A 21,130-nucleotide genomic window follows, 5' to 3' on the forward strand; every position below is an offset into this window, starting at 1 on the left:
TCGGGAAACTTGATACTAACTGTAAGGTATAATTTGCCATAGATAATTGATTATTATTACAGCATTCATGTAATTGTTCTGCGTTTTAGTCATTAGTCGCGTTTCTAAAAAGTACCAGAAAGAGAAAATCTGCACATTAATATCGAACATAAAATTGTACTTTTGTGTGGTGCACCAAGAAATTAGTATGAATATAGTAATACAAAAGATTTTGATAGCCCTGAAAAATGGCAGTCGTTTAAAGTTTTTAAATATTCATATAATGAATAGGCATATATGTGTTTCATAATAAATTGTTACAAAAGTGTTTTTAAACTAAAAAAGTATATATACAATAATAAACCTTTTTAACACCTCTTGATTTTTTTAAATTTCATACAATGTACATTTCAAATTCTAGGAATTCATCTTCAGGTATTTGAGTAAGTAGTTGATGCATCCAAAGTTAAATTTCCCTTAAAAGTTATTTTTACTTAACACCTTCTTTGCCATGCCTAATTGTGGGAAACCTGCTTGAGACATATTAGTTTTTAGGTATGTCACCCACCACCCAGTGCATTGTTTGATATTAAGAAACCAAATTTATTGATGTAGTAAATTAAATTTCCAGTTGATTTTATTCGTAAGTTTTCAAATATATAATTGTTTACAATAATTGATCTCATTAATGTTAGAAGACGCAAACAGACAAAACTATTCAGTAATACAGTAGTTATATAAGCGTTGTGTGCAAAAAGCCTGGCTGTCTCATGATAACCTTACCACTGCCAGTTAGTTATCTCTGCCCACTCTGCCGTCGTGTGGTTCTGAGTCACAGATATACACTGGTTTAGGCACGTTGTTTATTTTACATTAGTTATCTATGAGAAATAACAAATAGGGCCAATAATCTTGTTCACTGATAGTGATTATGATTTGTAAATTTCCCCTTGATGTGTCTGAACAAAAGTTCCTAAATGTTTTATTGTTCAAATAATTCATACACCGAACAAAAGCAAAAACGATTTTATCCGATTTTTTAAGTTTTGTCCGCCTGCTTCTTTCTTTTGTTGAGAAGCCAGAACCAATTTGAGGTGTGCCTTGTTTTAATAAAGATGTAAATAATTAAAAAGATTACCTCGAATTTTAATTTATGCCCAATCTTATACGTTGTTTGCTGAAGAGAAAGTATGGACTACACTCAGATGTCATTATTTCTAATACCAAAAGTTACCAATTTTGTTTTAATGCCAGAGCGTACAGTGAGGTAATATGCTGTAATGCCTGAGCGTACAGTGAGGTAATACACTGTAATGCCAGAGCGTATAGTGAGGCAGTATGCTGCCATCTGTTTCAATAGTCTGTCGCTCCTTTTTGATTTTCTCGGCCAATAACACTTTTAAAAGCCTTTTCTGCATTAGTCACACACTCTACTTTGTGCTTTTGTAATACGACGATTCTTGGTGCTGCTTTTAAATTTTCCACTGCCAGTAACATCAAATTTACCAAATGTTTTTTTTTTGCTTTGTGCTGAATTTTAAAGATGATTATTAATTAAAAAAGGTATACAGTCATAATGTCAGGCTCATTTTTTGTTTGAAGATGAAATTTAATATTTCTTTTAATGAAACCTTGTAAACCTAGTAACATTTATAATAGACTGTCATAGAGCTTAAAATAAGTACAGTGATCATGTAACATGTATCATTTTTCTTCAAATGGAATTTGTAAAATTTAATAAACATCAATAAGTGTTCTCCAAACAAAGAGCAGCTGTATTAATGTAGCCCAGTAACACCAGACCAGTGTTATAGTCCAGGAAGTGGCAAGCCTTTGTGCGGTTGGAGCCAGACGAAAATTGATCTCTCAGGTTGTCCGTGGACGTTGGGCTAAGAATCTACCCTGTATTAACCTTACTGTGTATTTCAAAGAAAAAGTCCTCTCTTAGTACAAAGGAATTGCTATTTGGAATATGGGAAAGATTAATACAAAAGATCATGTTATATATTATAGTGGCAGTGAAAAATGATAGATATTATGGTTTGTGATCAGAAGAGGTTGCAGAAAGGCAGTTTTGTCTTTTAATTGTTTTAATGAAAGATATTTTTATACCTTATATGATTATTTGATTTGGATTTTTAATTATATGATTTTTAACAAAATCTTACATTAGTCCCAATAGTTAAGAATGTAAGATTTTTTAAAACTTGCATATTATAAACATCTGTAATTAAAAAACAAAGTACAATAAGTGTCAGACAAGACTAACGAAACAGCTTTTGTGGCCAGTAGAGTGCTTTTGTGTTGGGTTTTTTGTGGTTCATATGTTATCAGAGACTTATCAGAACAGATAAGCCAAAATTACCTCACAACTACATCATGGTTAGCCTGCAAGCAGAGGTTAATCTTTAGAGTGTAGTGCTTACAGAACAATGGAATCAGCTGTAGGCTTTCTGAGCGAACACAATCATTAGCACTTTTAAGAGTTAAAAATTTATTGTGATATTTTTTGCCCTGAAGATGAAATGAGCATATAGCCTGGGAGTGATTTAGTATTAAATCCATTCGTTGGGAAAATAGAATGCAATGGTTTGAGTAGTATTTATTTTTGTATAACACAATTACGTCAAATCCACCATGTACTGAATGTATACTACCTACACTAATACATAGCTATAATGCCTTGTTAAATTACAGCAATGATTTAATTTTAAAAACTCTACTCTCTACTCTTTGGGTGGGTGGCGGCTGTTAAATGGACTTCCCAGCTGATTTCACAACTAAATATCACATGTTTTACTCATCCACAAACGTGGCTGCAAAATTAATTGGTACACAAGTATTAGTACTCTGACAACAAGGACGATTTACTGTTAACGCTTATCAACCTGAAAACTATTATTGATGGTTCATTAAATCTAATAACTGCTCATTAGTGTGCCAAATGTTGGGAATCAGCTATTGTGGCTAGATAACGCCACTGTGTATATTTTCCAAACAGTCCACATTCAATTCATACTCTCATTCTTAAATGAAATCAAACCTCAAAATAGTAAAAATATCAGGTTAATTTTGTATATTTTTTCATCAAGATTTCTGTATTAAAAGTATTTTATATGCATTTTGTACAATTTTTGTAGTATAAATAATACATACTTGTTCGAATATATATTTTTGACGATTGAAGGATTGTGAAGTAAACAGGATTTTTCCTGATATTTGCCATTGTTCAGTGATACAAAAAATCAGTAACACCAAATAATATTGATCTTACAAGTGATGACATATTTGAAAATGTATTTGCTAGATTTTGTTTTCTTGCAAAATTATAACGTGTAATTATAATTATATATATATATATATATATATATATATATATATTCATTAAATTTGTATAAATGGCAATAGCCTTATTTAATTTTTTTAATAAACATTGAATCACAAAAAGTACTTGCTCCGCCGGGACTCAAACCCGGATCTCTCACTTGCCGGGTGAATGTGCTACCATTACACAACAGAGCCCTTACTTTTTACGATTCAATTATGGACCAAACTAAAATATGGTCAGAAGACCAAATACCTGTCAAACGACTTTTTGTTTACATTCATTAAATTTGTATAAATGGCAATAGCCTTTATATATACATATATATCATTGTGAATTGATCAAAATTGTGAACATTTTATTTTCATTTTGTATACAAATCTAGTTTGGCAATGCAATATGTAAAAATAATACAGGAGAAAATTAAAACACGTTATACGTAAAAATAGTTAATATAAAAATATTTATATGATTACTTTAATTTTTATTTTGTTTGGAGCACGGAGGTTAAAGATTGAGAACATCACTAAGTCAATGCGTGCAGTTAAGTGGCAGGCCTTAGGGCCCACTCTCTCAAATGTCTTCTTGACTGCCCACTCGTATAACTATTAACATTTAGGATTAACATTATGAAGTGCTGTCACGTGATTATAGTGTGTCAGTACGAGTCTGTGAATCATGACTGTACTTCTTGAAAGCTTCTTCACGTTTCATATCTTCTCATATACATTTTGTTAATCGAAGTGTATTGTGTGTTAAGTGTCTGATGTCCAGAAGAATTAAATTATTTTAAACGTCATCATTGAAAATAAGTATTTTAGATAAAGATTGATGCTGTGGGAAATTTTACAAATTCCTAAAAATCACAAAATACTGAATTTACTTCACATAATATTAAGTTAGCTTAAATGTGTTGTAGTGTTTGTTGAAACATAGTCAATAATTGATTTGTGATTTCAGCCCAAAGTCTCCTCCTAACAGCCCGAATACCGAACTTGCCAATGAGGATGAAATCAAAGGAGTCTACATCAACGATACTTATAAGGTATGCCTTAGAATAATAAGTCAGAATTTCTTTGGATTGAAAATGAAGTTTTAATATCTGTCCAGGATTTTGATGTTTTGGTAGTATCTGGAGGCTACTATTTTTTGAAAGATTTTACTTTCCTTTTTTTGTTCTCTTTGGACAAGAAGCTTATAAATTGCACTTAGTCCTATAAGGACCTTAGCGCTACTTCTAGAGTGACAGGATATTCAGGATGGGTAAGATTAGGGGTTAGGGGTTGCCTCCTATCGAGATCCATGAGGAAGAATTATGGCACTAATCTCAAAGTCATGTACCCCCGGAAGAAGGGGAGGTCAGCTATTAACCAGCCTCTCCAGTCAAAGCAGGCAGGGGTGGCCTTGTTGAGGTTATCACGAACCCCACCAACTCCAACAGTCATCTCCCGCAGTAAACTAGACTTATCAAATTACCTTTGCACCCCAGAATCTTGACATTTGTGGTTAGTGATGTGGCCACTCCTGGACATAAGGTTGCCCAGATTTAAGGGACACATAAGTTTTTGCTGTGCCCAGTGGTAGGTTCAACTGGAAGGTATAAACCAGCCAGAAGTGATCCCTACTGGGTTAAGGGTTTTACTTACTGGGGACCCAAAATCTTCTTTAATATAAAAAACAGACTTTATTTGACTTACTGTAAAAATTACATGTCATTGTGAGTTCTTGTTTTCTGCCTCCCAAAAGGAAGCGATGTCGGCGATAAGATGGCCACTCTATCCCTATGTACTACTTGTTAGTACACAGTATAAGGAGGTTTAGATTAGGTTGTCATAAATATGCCACTAGTAGTGCAAAAGTTAAAGATAACCTTTACAAGCGCTCACGTGATCTGAGCTTGAATTTGGGTACTATCTCGAGGGATGTTTTTCTATCTTCGCCAGAACCGCAGGGTGGTGCCAAAGGTGCCATATACATTGATGGACAGAGGCATTTCCGATTGGTACTTTCCCAACCTCAGATCACATCCCAGATCGTCCAGTTTTCTGACTTGACTCTGAGATCTAGTTGGACGATCTGGCACGTGATCTGAGGTAACCAAACCAAAGTAATAATACCAAAGTACCGGGATTTTTACAGTGTTGTTTTTAATTAATTATTGTAAGTTTATTTACTGTCTTGTTGATTTTTAACTTACCTTATTGGGTAATTTTACTGCTGGTTGGCGTTGAAATTGTCTCACAATAAAGATTCATTATTCTCGCTTTCATTATTTCATTTTTAGAATGTTTTGTTTTATGACTTTTATAATCAATAAATAATTATTTTTATTTAAAAGTTTTGGTCACAAAAGCAGATTTTAATGATTAAATTAAATTTGTGTACAACTGGGGTCCAAAGAATTAGTCCTAATCTGGACCTTTTAAATGTATGTAAACAAGGATATTTTGTATATTATATCACTGGCCTTTTTAATGTCAACCTAGGCTTATTATTTACTGTTGGAAAACAATTATAGGCTTGAATTCGAAGAAAGAAGTAAGTAACTAATTAAAAGAGATTTTACAAGGCTTTAAAAGTTTGGTGAACAATAAATTTGCATAAGATTTTTTGGTCACCTTTGTATTAAAACAGATTATATTAAAAAATAAACTTCTGTATCACATAAATCAATTCTGAAGTTATAAAGAAAATACTTGTCGACATTGAGGGTTTTCTTTGCGTAATAACGCAGTTCTGGGGTTATTTAAAGTGTTGGTTACGTAATTGGACAAGTGAGATGAAAATATTGTGTGATTCATAAGTATCTCGTTTGTTTTAGCACTCCTTTCCCAGAATCTACTTTTCATATAGTTTTTATTTTATTGACGATGTTGATAACTATGGACAGGACCATGGTGAATTTATGATGATGAAATAGTGAATTATTGATGATGAAATAGTGAATTATTTCCGACTATTATGATTGTACTAAAAACTTATGAATATCACAGTAGGTATTTATGTAATAATATTAATAATAATCATTAAAGTTGAATGTCAGTGTGTGAGATTCATTGTCATCTAACGTGCTATAAACTTGCCATATAAATATTTGTACTAAAATAAAATGTATTAGTGTAATAGGTATTATATTGTTTTCCAGTTCAGTTAGCACTTTAAAGTGTAATCTATATTTGGTAGATTTTGTAGAAATCAGCATAATTATTTCAATCAGACAGAATTTTTGGAGGCTTTTGCATTTTCTACAATCATGGCTTGCAGAACCCAAAACCACCGTAGTTTTAAAATTATGTTCTAACAAAGACATTAATAGCCAGTAGTAATCAATTAAACGTTTTAAGATGGCGGCCATATTTTACAGGTATTATGCAATGGTAGAAACAAATAATAAGTGTTTTTTAATTCTTGTCATTTACAATGTTTGTTCTTACGTTGTGCGTTTTTAAAATGTAAGATTTCCGTAAGTGACTGTACAAAAATGTTATTATTACATTATGGAAATATTTGTGAACATGATAACTGCCCTAAATTTTAATGGATACAGAGTAAATTTTGTACAAAGACAAATTTTGGTCATAGCTTGGATGACTTTGTTAGCCAGTATTAACCAATAAAACGATTCAAACTTGCAGCCGTTTGTAAGTGTCCAAATGTTTTTCTCTGGTATTTCACAACCTAAATGAAAATAAACACTTTTGATAAAAATGTCAAACAATTTAAAACAAATTTTATTTTTTACTAATTTTGATATAACTCTTAAAGATATCAAGATGGCCATTCAAAATTTTTAGAAGTATACAGAAACATTGAATTGTTCTAATGAGTATGTTTAAAAGATCATTTTGTGTTGATTGTAACTCTTATTAAACCTTCTGAAATTCACAAGGTTCAATAATCAAGGTCATAATTAAATCTGGTCGACGTTTTTACAGACTAAGTCTATACGCTTTATTATAACAATATTTTTTGTAGGGTTTCTAAATATTTGAAAGTTTTGCGAGTGCATTAATAAGTCAACCTTAAGAGTTATCATCCCATCAGTGTTGTGCAAATTAATGTTTAAGCTGATAATGTATCTTAATTCTTCACTTTAATATTTTGACATGGCAGCCATATGTGAAATCTAACTTTCTTCTAACTAAGCCAAAAGGGATTATATTTTTTATTCTAGTACATTAAAACTTTACAATTGAGTAAAACATCATATGTACCCTACACACACACACACACACACACACACACACACACACACACACACACACACACACACACACACACACACACACACACACACACACACGCACGCACGCACGCACACACGCACGCGCGCACACACACACACACACACACACTTGTGTGTGTGTGTGTGTGATTGTACAACAAACCTCGGAGATACATTTTCACTTTGCATTAAAGTAAAAATAATATATATTAATTTAAAATAACTGAATAGTTATGTGGGTCTGAGGATGTTCTCATTGAGTACGAAAGGCCTCACAAAAATAAAAAACCTATATTATTAGAGTGTTTTTTTAAAATTAATATCTAATTTCCAATAAGAAAAGAGCTCCAAGAATGTAAAAATCATATAGTTTAATATACTTTTTTTCTTTTGTAAACTCAACAAAAGAGCTTCACTTGAAAGAAGAGACATGGAAATTCTGAACTTGTATGATTCTTGCAAGAAGTGTTTTTCCAAATTTATCTTTATTAATAAACCCAATAGATAGTGGTACGAGAGCCAGTGTTGCAACAGTGTGTTGCGTCACAGCTAGAGATAACGGAAGTGGAGCTCTGATACGTAGATCGGCGACTATTCGCAGTTCAGAGACTGGCAAGTGGCCCACTTTGAGTGACTTCCCGGTCTACAAGGCTGTTACGACGTAAACACTGCACTAAACATCAGTACATGTCAGACAGCACAACCTTGGTCGTCTAAAACCGTTTTGGTGAATCGTGGTGGAGGCGGAGGCGTGTTGTTTATCTGATTTGCTGTTGGCGTGACAAAAAAACAAACATGTTTATTTGTGATTCTATAATAAACTAATGTTTCCAAGTAATATACAGTTATTTTTACATAATTTATACTATTTCAAAAACCGAACGGTTTTGTGAAAATATTTATACTATTTAAAAAATGTTGGGCAGCTAACTCGAACCTCATTTATGCAAGTTTTTATGGAATTCATGTTGCTACTTCATACTAGACTGTGCTGCATACTTTACTACTTTCTCTAAAAATATTTAACAACAATTAAATTTGTTAATGACTACATGCAATACAACTCGGAAAGGTCCTTTAAAAATATATTATCATATAGTATGTTTTATTTTATTGAACGTTACTCTTTTAGTGCTATAATGTTGTGTAGCACTATTCGCTTATTAATTGTTCTATTAATACCGAGAGTCATGCTCCTCAACATCTCATGCACATACTTCAAGTCCTAGAGCCATACGTAGAAACTACATTTTACATAGTATAGTTCTGTTATTCTACTGGCCTGCAATTGGCCAGATGGAAAGATCAAATATAATGGTGCTATTTGTTATCCATTGTACTGATACTTAAAGAACAAAACAGATTGTCTGACTGTTTGTTGTTGTCTGTTATGGTTCTACCAGAACAGAGAGTGTATTTAAATTTTAAAACAGAATCATGTTTTTAAGATATTAGTATTATTCTTAAATTTGTGACTACCCCACAGCAATCTAAAGTTTTGTGGAGAGCATTATTATTTTAATAAATATAACTCTAAAATGTGTTTAATATAGCTAATTAATAATTAAATAAGTGAAATAGTAGTTATATTGGATATATTGAGTTTATAACAAATCAATAAACGTGTAAATGTGAAAGGAAGTATTATTGTCAATAACTAGCTCAAATTTGGTTTCAGTAATTCTCATTGTTTATCAAAGTGATATTAATGTATAAAATATCAACAAGGAAAATTAAATTATAAATGGTAAACCTTTAAGAGCCCTATATATTCTTCTTTGAATGGAAATATTTTTGGATACTGTAATCATTAGGTGATTATGATTGCAGTAAGGAATAATTAAAGTTAGTTGGCTTATGTTTTGTTCACTTAACAGAACATTAATCATGTTTTGTTTACGTCTGCTACATGTTATCAATGCATATATAACCCCGTGGATCATAACAATTTGTTGCATTTTCATTATGAAACCTAATTAATACAAAACGTACAAATTGAATGTATGTGCGTGTGTAGGATGGAGACTTTGTTGCTGTGGACCGTAACACTGATTGGATCTGGGATTGGAGCAGCCGGCCTGACCAGACGCCGCCCAAGTGAGTCCTAGTTGTTTATTGCACACGTGTGCAAGTCAGAGCAGGCCGGCCGCTTATTGTGGGTTAAATATTTGAAGTGAAGGAATCAGAACATGAAAATTAAATTTAATGGTATGTTAAAGAAATATCGAAACTGTTTACCATGTTTACCTGTCTACGATCTTTTGGCATACCACAAGTCGGTTTTGGGCCCATAGGTCTTTTTCTACGGTTTTCCCAATGCAAAGTACTGCTTGCAGTCATGAAGTGAGGTGGTAAATTATACTTTGATACTGCAATATTGCAAATATTCCTTTGGAATTTTTTTCAATATTATTGAGTGGGTTATATATTTGCTGTGAAGGAATCAGAACATGAAAATAAGTTTCATGTATCATAGTATGTTGAAGAAATACCAAAACGTAACTCATTGTTTTGGCATACCACAAGAGTCAGTTTTGGGCCTAAAGATCTTTCTACTGTTTCTCCAATGCAAAGTACTGGTTTGTAGTGATGACGTGAGGTGATAAATTATACTTTGATACTACAATATATCAAATATTCCATTGGAGTTTTTTTTCAATATTATTGAGTGGGTTATATATTTGCTGTGAAGGAATCAGAACAGGAACATTAAATTTAATGGCATGGTGAAGAAATACCAAAACTTAACTCATTGTTTTGGCATACCACAAGAGTCAGTTTTGGGCCCAAAGATCTTTCTATGGTTTTCTCACTGCAAGGGACTTGTAGTCATGATGTGAGATGATAAATTATACTTGATACTGTAACACTGCAAATATTCTGTTGGTTTTTTTCAATATACATTGTTTATTATTGAATTAATCAAGGTCAACTCAGGAATATCTGACATCTCAACCAAGTATTAGAATTGAGTAAGCATTGTTAGTGAGTAAAATTAGATCAGTACATAAGAGGTAAATCAATCTTATGATAAATTATGTATGAGTTTGTGGTTGCCTAAGAGCAAGCTATTACTAGTTTTTAGATATTTGCAGGTTGTTTCATGACTATCATCGCCTAGTGATATTTTTGTTCATACAGAGTAAAATCCTTGTAAACATAATTCAATATTTCATGAATTTACTTTTACATCGTATTATGTTGTTCCTATTCTAAATTTATTTGCCAATTTCTTTATAAATTTTATTCTTGAGTTTTGGTTTAACCCATTGCAGACATTTACGAAATATCTCGTCATGCAGAATGAACTATATGCTTTCAATTTTACCTCCTAATAGTGCTAATAATATCTTGTAGACTGTGTGAACAGCACTACTAGTCTACTGAATTTGTATAACATGGTCTTTTTTTTGTTTTCCCAAACATGTTGCAAATATTGTATAAATCACAGTTGCATGTAGAAGTTTAAGCATCAGCACTCTTCTCTTTATAGCGTTACTTGATCTGTTGTTTTCTGAAGCTGTTTCTACAATCAGAAACTAGTTTCGTATTTTACAGAATCAGTTGTGTGTCTCGTGTGTTGTTAAAAATGGAAAATGAAGAATTGCCTGAATTAGATCGGTATTTATTAGAGAGTGCTAGTTCATGAAATAATATAATATATATCTTTTTTAAATATATAAGCGAAAATATTGTATGTATAAGAATTCAGTTGGACGTACTTACTATTCTGCTGCTGACATGATATATACATACACTGCTGAATGGGATATATATGTATATCTTGCAAACATCACAGAAAGGAAAATTATTAGTTATGCACACAAAACTGTTAAACCCCTATAAGAGCACAAAATATAACAAGAAACACCTAAAAAACTAAATCACTCCTAAACCCACTAACGGTAAATCGATTAGGCTACCAATTCTTGTTGAAAGTAATTTGAGGTCTAAGGGTTAATAGCAGTCTTTTTTACATTGCCTGAATGGTGGAAAGTTTTACGTGATGTAAAATGTTTTTAGCTTTATTATAGTCTTGGACAATGGATAATTGATTATCACTTCATATTTTCAGTGTTTTCCTTATTTAAACTTATATTTTCTTTTTTATATATTTCTTATTTAAACTCATTTTACACACAAACAATATCAGTATACCGACAAGGTTATCTAACACATAACCCTCTACGTAAGAGACTGTTACGGTATGTAACCTGTGTAAATACATACACAGAATAATCTTTTATTCTAGTCTTCAAAACTTTTAACATTGCCATAGAGTAGTTTAATGTATAATACTACATTATAAATTTTAAATGTAATTTCTATTTTGGATCCACTATGTAATTTATTGTTTAACATAATTTTAATTCTACTTGTCATTTTAAATAGTTTTATAATGACTATATTTTTTTTATTTGTGCTTAGAAAAATGGAATATAGGACTTTTAAGTCCTAAATTCACCTCTATGATAAAGACATTTTTAAATTTCATTTTAGTATCTAGTTGTGTTATCAATATGTTTAAGCCTAATTTGATTTGATAGCAATTTAAGCATGAGTACGTCATTGTTAGAAACAGCTTTTGTTATCTTCCGACGTAATAACCTGAAGTGAAATTAGATCATTTCAATATTTGACAAAATATCTCTGTCAGTAATATTTACAAGGCCATAAATAATACATTAAAATTGTATATGCAAAAGTATAAAACGCTTGACAAAGTTTTCAATTTTCACACTGGAAATATTTCACAATTATAAATGTAGATGCATTATAAGGTAATCCACAAAATATAGCAAAATGTTCTAAACTTATCTTTGGATTGATAGACCACAAGTATTGACTTGTTTGAGACTTCTTTCTCATCGATCTTGACATTATAAAAAAGCAGTCCTTCGAGCTCAGTCGGAAGAAGATGGTAGATTTTGTGATAAAAAAGTATTAATAATTTGTTTCTTATGGATTTACATATAATCAATATCAGTTTTATAACTGTTCGAGATACAAAAAAATTGTTTATTACAAAAAGTGTAGAAAATGTCATTAGCATTACTCAACATTTTTATTTTTTTATCTAAGTCGTTAAATTGAGTTGTAAAAAAGTAAATTAATGGCCGGCCAATGAATGCATCAAGATGTATAAGAACAATTTTTTATACCAAGTTTGGACACGTTTCAGCATTTCTTTCACTACTTCTTGGTGATTGAGAGAAGTATATACAGGGTGTTCAGTAAAAGTGTTCCAATACTTTGGGATTTTGTTCTACACATAAAAATGAGTAAAAAAGTTTGTAGGAAGGTATGTCCTAAAACCTTGAGTTTTCCATCTATCTGTCTGTATGTGTGTTTATAATGAACAAAAATTATATCTTTTGAACCAGTTAAGATAAAGTTATGAAACTTGAGAATTGTATTAACCATTGGTAGACCTTTTTGAAAGTAAAGTATTAACAAAATCCTTTTACCTGTTTCAAAATGGCGTCTGTTTAAAATTTTAAAAGTCAGATAACAAAAACCCTGGCATAGTTATAAAAAATGCATAACATGCACCAACTATTAAGTCATTTTTATACCAATTCCAACTGTATATTTTTTGAAAAAATGATGTATAACAGTCTACAATTAGAGCAAATCTTGTACATGTGGCGATTAAAAAAGTAAATAACCATGCAAAGTGCTGAAAATGGGGGGAAAATTTAAATATTTAATATTGTACAGATCCAGGGTTAGACGAATAAAAATCTAGATTCAACACTTTTTCACCCATTATTTACATATATTTACTCATACTCATTTGTGAATACCAGTTTTACTAGTTTCTTACGATATGAAAAACCTTGGAGCAAAAAGAACCGCGCAAAAACCTACATTGCAATCACTACACTTGTAACACGACTCTTGGTGCATAATATGCACTTATTATGCTATAAGCAAACTATATAGTTCAATGTAAACCAATCAGCATGCCCACACAAAACTGGACTACGTACTGTTATTTATTTCCCACAAGTCTAATCGCCACCCGTCGTAGATAAAAAAAAAAAAAAAAAAAAAAAAAAAAAAAAAAACAGGTAATCATTTGTTGCACAAAGGATTAACTCTTCAGCGGTCCTTTTCCTGTCATAAGTTAGCTATGAATTAACTCAGCAAAAGCTGTTAAGGGGTTAATATATGTGACATTGTTAAATATAATCAAGTGAAAATTATATATGAATTAAATTCATATATAACAATTCAATTGATATTTTAGGGCTATATCATTACGCTTTGTGCAAATTCGTGTTAGTTGTTTAAAACTAGAAATCTCAAAAAGCTGTTAACTCTTTTTCATGTCGAACTATTAGTTTTAGAATAAGTGTACTGTTATTATAGTACATATAATTATAGAGTCTGGAGCTAATTTTCTATAAATCAGAACAACTTTTCGGAAATACTTAATTTATTCGGAATTTAAACTTCACCCAAAATTTAACAAAGTTTACAAAATCTTGATTTGATTTTCTTCAAAATTTCTCTCAATCGGTCAAATCTAATTAAGAGTCTGATCAAAATTAAAATTAAACCAAAAATGTATACTTCTCCAAAATGGTTTAAATTAACAAAATAAAATAAAAAGTTCTCTTCTCAAAACATTCAAAATCAAAATAACACAAAACTTGATGTTAACTTTACGATCAAAATCTAATTTACAATACTTCAAAGAATTGAATTAATTATCAGACTCTGCTATATGGCAAACTTTAGAAATTTAAACGCAACAGTATAAAATAAAGATGTTAAACTAAACGCTGGTACGGGACTTACTACTTTGAAGACTATGGAGGCTGAAAAGAAACTATTACGCACTTAAAGAAATTTAAAAACGTGACTTAAATCACACCGGATAAAAATTTACTCTATATCCCAAAAGTATAGGATTAGAGGAAGTACTATCGCTTCTCAACCGCACGTCTGGACGCTCTGCTCTCCACTTGAAGACTACCCCCCTCTCTTCTTCAAACCAACCGGCTCGGGAACATATCACCATGTAGATCTCTAACAGCTGTTTTATTTCCCTAACCAACAAAACAATGTCCATGCACCGTGTCTAGTTAACAAAGAGCCTACTTCCTACCGCGATTCAGCAAAATGATTATAACTACGGTACATAATAATTACTTGTTCTGAACTTGGTATCACTGCTAGATTGTATGAGTACACTGTTTGCAGGGACTGGAAGTTCAAGCATCCCAAGAGGAGAACCTACAGTATTCGTACAACTAAAGTTGGCAACAATAGTTTATTTTCAAAAGAGGTTCTGTACACGTTGCTGTTGACAAACGTACTGTCGCTTATTCTTGGAACAGGATTTGGGTAAGTTTTGTTTTTAAGTATTGTTACAAAAACATAACACAATGTATAGAGGTATCAAGTTTGATTTTTTTTTAGATAGTTATTATACTAACCAAATTATAGTTTTTTAAGTATTCATTAAATGTCAGAAAACACTATTTGAAAATGTGTGTAAAGTCCGTATTAGTGAGGCTTTATATTTTGAATATAAACCTCATTCACATCCTTTGTTTATATTCAACCACTTTGGATCCCATTGTTACATTTTTAAATTGAGGTGCATTTGAGCACGTCCCTAACTTCCCTTTTTTAGAATGTGGTGTTAATTTGTGTGTGATTCAAATTTAATATTCTTAGGATGTTCATATTCTTACAAATATCATATACAATCTCAATCTTTATTACTTGAACAAAAGGATAGCACAACCTCTTTGGAGGCAAATTTATAGTTACTTTCACTCACAAGATGATCCAGCCTATAGTTTCATCTTTAGTTTTACATAATACCATTTTTTCATTCATAGATTAAATTATGTTATTAAAATCTTAAATAAGGTTTTAGATATTTTTGTCATTTTATTGAGGTATTCCAGCATTGTCTATGTAGTATTTTGGACAGAAGAAGTACATAATACAAACTTTTCAAAACCCAAACACAATAATTTTATTCGCAAATGACATTTCCAATTCATTATTTTATACCTAAGTTACTCTTAAAAAAATTGTTTTTCTTCACAATGAGGTTAATGTTTAAAATAGTTTTGTTTCATTGAGCACTGGATCCAACTGCTCTGGATATAAAAACAAAACTTTATATAAACGTTTTAAGTTTGAAAGGACAACAGAATTTCGGACATTTGCCATCGTTATAGGTTGTAAAAGGTATAACTCAACATTTCGAGGATTGGAATCTATCCTCTTCGTCAAGTGGGGGAGTTATTAATATAAACCTTGAAACGCTGTGTTATACCTTTTATAACCTACTGTATAACGATGGCAAATGTTCGAAATCCTGTTATTCTTTCAAACCTTCCATCGTGAATAACAAACTTGAAAAAAGAGTTGTAAGTTTGTTCTTTTTACAAATATAGATTTAGTTTTCGTATTAGTCAAGAATAGCTGATATATGTAGACTTAAAAAAAGTGAGGTTAACTAAAACAAATTTCATTTTGTATATAATATCTCTTAATTCAATTTCACATTCAAATACATTAAAATATTTTACTTTATTTACATAGGAAGAAATTGAAAGCAATAAATTATAAAACCTATACGGCATTTTTACGATGTCACATCACTTTTTGGCATTTTGAAAATTAGCGTTTTCACTAATGTAATTCAGAGTGTAATTAGCTGTGTACATAATGAGACGTCATTTGTGACAGGATGTGGCTGAGTCGGCGAGGACTCAACCTGACTCCCATCAGACTGGACTGAGACAACCAGCATTTCTATCACTTAACATATGCATTATAATAATCGTTTTAGTTTCTTACGTGTTATTTTGATAATGATTTGTTCGTTTGTATAACTGGAATATGAATAGTAGTTTATTTTGAAGAGGAAACATCGGTCTTGAAAAGGTTTTAGTTTTTAATCCAATCTTTTTTTGAAAAATTATTTGTGTGCAACATCCAGATAAAAAGTTTAGTCACAAAAAGAAGACTGGTTATTTTAAGTTTATACAGTGGTTATGTTATTTTTATAAACGTGTCCAATAATGTTCGTAAAAACACATTTATTTTTAATATAATTTCTGTGTTTTTGGAAATTTTTGTGAGTACTTATTCTGTAATTTACATAATTGATTTTACGTAAAACACAAAAGGCCGTATTTTATGTACCACTCTGTCAAAGTGTGGTATACGTTTAATAAACTTTAATTTTGATAAGATTCATTGTACTGGATACCCTTCTACATTGGTTCTACTATTTTAGAAAAAAATTTGCATGGAAGTGATTTGTAAAGATGGTGTAGAGTTTTGGACTTTTTTCTTAAAAAAAATGTCAGTAAAGGACAAAAATGTGTCTCAGAAAAAATACAGTTCAGGAAATATTTTTAATTATTTACAAAAATGTAAATAAACATCTGGAGGTGGCACACACACCACACCTTGTTAACCATACGAGTCAGATATAGCATGAATTCTTTTTATTTATATTTTAGTATTTTATATGCATGTCATTATGAATTAGTTTTAAAATTTGGTTAATTATTAAAATATTCAGTCGAGAATTACTCAAGTTTCTGCTTTTTTTATTAAAAACTATTGAAGTATATTTACATCTTTCAATTAACAACATTGTAACATTTTTCTTCATAATTAATAATGAAATACTTACATTTATCGCTTGGCTCCTAAAAATTATAACATTTATATCCCCCAATAAATACAATTTTATTCAATACTACAATTTAATTGGATGATAAAATAGATCTTTAAATACTTTCTCCAGATAGATGAAAAAATAATAACAAAATTGGTTGCTCTATGAATGTTCCTGTAAATTTACCCAATAATTCAACTGTCAGTCATTATTATTAGTGATTACCGGAGTGGATTTAAAAATGTGATACTTTGAGACTTGTATCTATATTTTGTCGAGTAAACACCTTTTTTACAACATAAAATAAAGAACTATGTTCTGCTCAGTTTAATTAAAAATACTATTTTATGTATTTAAATCTTTTTGAAACAAATTATATTTAAATTAATTTTTTAAGATTATTCAATTAAGTGAAAGGTATTCACTGGGGTGATTTGTATTGCTTTATAAGTAGAAATTACTTTCAGGGAACTTCTAATTTTGTAAGCTGTGGCTAAGTTGTATTGTTTTGGAAATGTAATGTTTGTCTGTGATTCAAAATTACAGTACATGATACATTAATTCTGTTTTGTTTTTATTTTGTATTACAGTTTTAAGATTTATTTGTTACTTGTTAAAAGAAATTCTTTGAATTCCGTTTCACTTGTTTGAGATACCTTTTCACGAGATACGTACTGTAAGGGGAAGTTATTGTGATATGTAGCGCTGTAATGTACGATCGTCCTATCTTGAATCAATATAATCATCTTAGTCTTTTATTACAGTTAACATTTTCATAGCTTGGCGAATTCACTCAACATTTCCAATGTTTGTAATCAACACTAGCACTATTATAGACTTAGATCATGTTTAGGTAGTCGTCTCCTCGTATAAGTTATTTGTGTACTTTCTTATAATCTCTTTATATAGAAAATTTATATTCTTGTACTTTAGGAAACTGTCTATTAAGACTGAACTGTCACTTTGATCCTCATAGTAATTTTTTGGCACAAAAGCTGTGTATTAGCCCACAATAAATCATCATACTGAAGTTGTCGGTGAGTGACTAATATATACTATATAATATATATTACTATATATAATATTAGTATGTATAATATATGAAGAGTTGATTATCGGCTAATAGAATTAAGATGGTTTGATTTAGAAGACTTAATTCATTTATATTGTACAGTTTGTATACCAAAATAAATTATTTGTATATGGATCAAACAAGAAGTTTTATTTTTCCCAACACCAGATAATTATGTGTTAGGTTAGTTATTTACCTGAAGAAGAGATCAGATTGCAGATCTTGAACGTAGTGTTACTGATCATTTGTTTCACTGAATGATGGCAAATGTCCGGAAAAATCCTGTTTCCTTCACAATCCTTCCATTGTCAATAATAAACTTTAAACCAAGAATTTCCCTTTTGTTTCCTAAATTGCCCTAGTTAAGAATGATGCCAAACAATTAAGTCGTCTCTTTGTAACAATACAGATGTCTGCTGTGTTTTCAAAGCAAAATCTATTTTCCTTGAGCAAGTCCACAACATGGTTTTTTAAACTAAATATCTTGATCTTCGTTTAATTTTTCTCAAACTGCTCAAGTGTTGGAGGTTTATTGTTGGTAAAAAAGATTAATTATTTTTTTAATACAGCCAAAAAACAACCCCATCATTTTCTACTGGTTTTGTATTGTATTTTACATGATTATTTTTGTTGGCGTAAAAATATTCCCAATGGTTCCTTCTTTTTGAAATTTATAAACTGAGCGCACACTGGTTAAAGTTCTGACTCACTAGTTCTTTTTTTAACCAAAACGACACACTTTCTTCAGGAAAAGATTTTTGAAAGTATTTTAAAATATTCTGTTTTACGTCACCACTTTTTATAGGTTCTTGCAGTTCCTAACACCATAACATACAATCTACAGTTAAGTAAGAAACATATCAAAGTGACATTGAGAAGAAAAAGTATAAAAATATTTTACACTATGTAATTAGGTCATAAACTTAAAAATATTCCACTGATTAATGTACACAAGCTTATGCCTTTAAAAAGTATGTCAAAAAAGGTCTGTCACTTCCATTAAACTCATGAATACTTTGACTTTTAACTTTGTTTATAAGCCAGTCTTATCTTATCCATCTGCAGTCATCTGTTATTGTTGTGTTTAGGCTGAGGAATTCTAATAACATATATATAAACCATGCTGGTCTCAGATAAGATAACAGATTCTTTCCTGTCCTGCCTTTACCCTGTTCAGAACCATGACATCTTACAATGTAAGTTTAAAAATACTCAAGAGTGAATCAGCAAATAAACTGTAATATAAATAAAAATATATCATATTTGTACCTATATTTGCACGTGCAAAAGCTACAATCTTTTTACTGTCCCTGAAATAAAAATTTTCTCCTAAACACTATCATAATGAAATCATACTATTTAATGTTTCAGTATTTAATTTAAACACCAGTTCGGTGTGAATTAATTTATATATTTTCATAATAAATTATAAGTTCCTTTTACACCTACGAGTTTTATAGTGATACGAACATCACAGATAAATAAAAACACATATGAACATGAGCTAAGGTTCAAAAGGTATGGTACAATAAAATCGATTTAAGCGTCTTTGTGCGGGTCATGAGGATGGTTGATGCCACCCGCATGACACTAGGCTTGATATTCCCAGTAAAGGTAGTAAAAGGAGTATGTCCCATTAGACCTGTACTGCACGGTGAACGTGGAACCGATTGTACTAATGTTTAGGCTTGCAACATCCTTCAACAATGTGCAGTTAGCGATATGCTGCTGCTCCTGGATATCCATAGGGTTACCTAGATTTTAGTGACACATCAGATTTTGCTGTACCAAGTCTACTTCAAGCAAACCTCCACAAGCAAGCAGCAGAAGAATTCAGTAAGTGTAGGGAAAAGTGAGACATCCTGAAGCTAATAAAAATATAGCATTCCCTTAGAAACTTGCTAGACAGTTCACATGTCATGTGAGTACTGAAGCATACATTATTTGGTTTTAGCTGAGCTTAGCAAAGCTTCTTGGGAGGTTGAAAAAATTTCATATCTGTCTGTCTGCACGATATCTCAAAAACAAAATGACCTACAGACTTGAAATTTTACTTGAAGATTTATTATTATGAGGAACACAGAGTTTGATGATGGTGCATGTCACTCCATGAGATTTGGCTGAGCGTTCGTGAATATTTTTAAATTGGTCTCTTGGGTAACCGTGATAGCAAAGAGAAAATAACAGAATAAAACTTTTTTTAAACAAATTCTATACAATCGTACGTGATTTGAACATGTGACATGTTTATCTATACAGTAAAACAAAAAAATAATAGAGTGGAAAGTCAATGTTGGTTTCAGCGCAATCTTGCGTTGTACCCTTTCTATCTTACCGTAACTTTTATTATTTGAAAATTGCTATGAAACATAACTTAACAAACAAAAATTTGAATGTATCATGCGGCAAGATATCTCAAGAAAGATTTTATCCGACAACATTAAATTTTCCATGAAACTTTGATACATAGACAAGAATGTGTTCTATGATGGTGCATGCCCAACCATGGAATTGTTTTGGGTGAGTGTAATTTTTTGTCAGTTTTTTTTTCTGTACGGTTGTATGTCTGTCTCTCTGCCCACAGGACATCTCGAGAATTAAGTGAATTATAGATTAGAAATTTTGCATGCAACCTCAGCGAACACATGATCTGGCATACCCTACTTTGTTTAATTATTAAATCATAAGTGTTTTAAATTCATACAGACTTTTATGAGCAGTACTTATTCCCACTTGCTCAATTATTGTTCATTTTGCATTGTTTTTAATTGAAAATCTTGAACCAGAATTTATTTGTAATATTACAAAAAGATTAAAATGCTTGTTAGAGACATAAATTATTTATTCTATAAATTGTTCTTGTTA

The 21,130-nt window shown here is 31.0% G+C and overlaps 1 protein-coding gene across 1 annotated transcript in view; it reads left to right on the forward strand.

Moving 5' to 3' along the window:
• LOC124353070 (BCL2/adenovirus E1B 19 kDa protein-interacting protein 3-like) overlaps nucleotides 1-18,405 on the forward strand; it is a 44,434-nt gene extending 26,029 nt beyond the window's left edge. The window contains exons 3-6 of the mRNA XM_046802882.1: nucleotides 4,265-4,349; nucleotides 9,547-9,626; nucleotides 14,742-14,885; nucleotides 16,251-18,405. Of these exons, the coding sequence (XP_046658838.1) occupies nucleotides 4,265-4,349; nucleotides 9,547-9,626; nucleotides 14,742-14,885; nucleotides 16,251-16,302 (361 nt within the window). The 3' untranslated portion in view covers nucleotides 16,303-18,405. The remainder of the gene's footprint in view (nucleotides 1-4,264; nucleotides 4,350-9,546; nucleotides 9,627-14,741; nucleotides 14,886-16,250) is intronic.
• The last annotated feature ends 2,725 nt before the right edge of the window (nucleotides 18,406-21,130 follow it).

This window comes from Homalodisca vitripennis, chromosome 1 (assembly GCF_021130785.1).
Source record: "Homalodisca vitripennis isolate AUS2020 chromosome 1, UT_GWSS_2.1, whole genome shotgun sequence".
NCBI lineage: Eukaryota > Metazoa > Arthropoda > Insecta > Hemiptera > Cicadellidae > Homalodisca > Homalodisca vitripennis.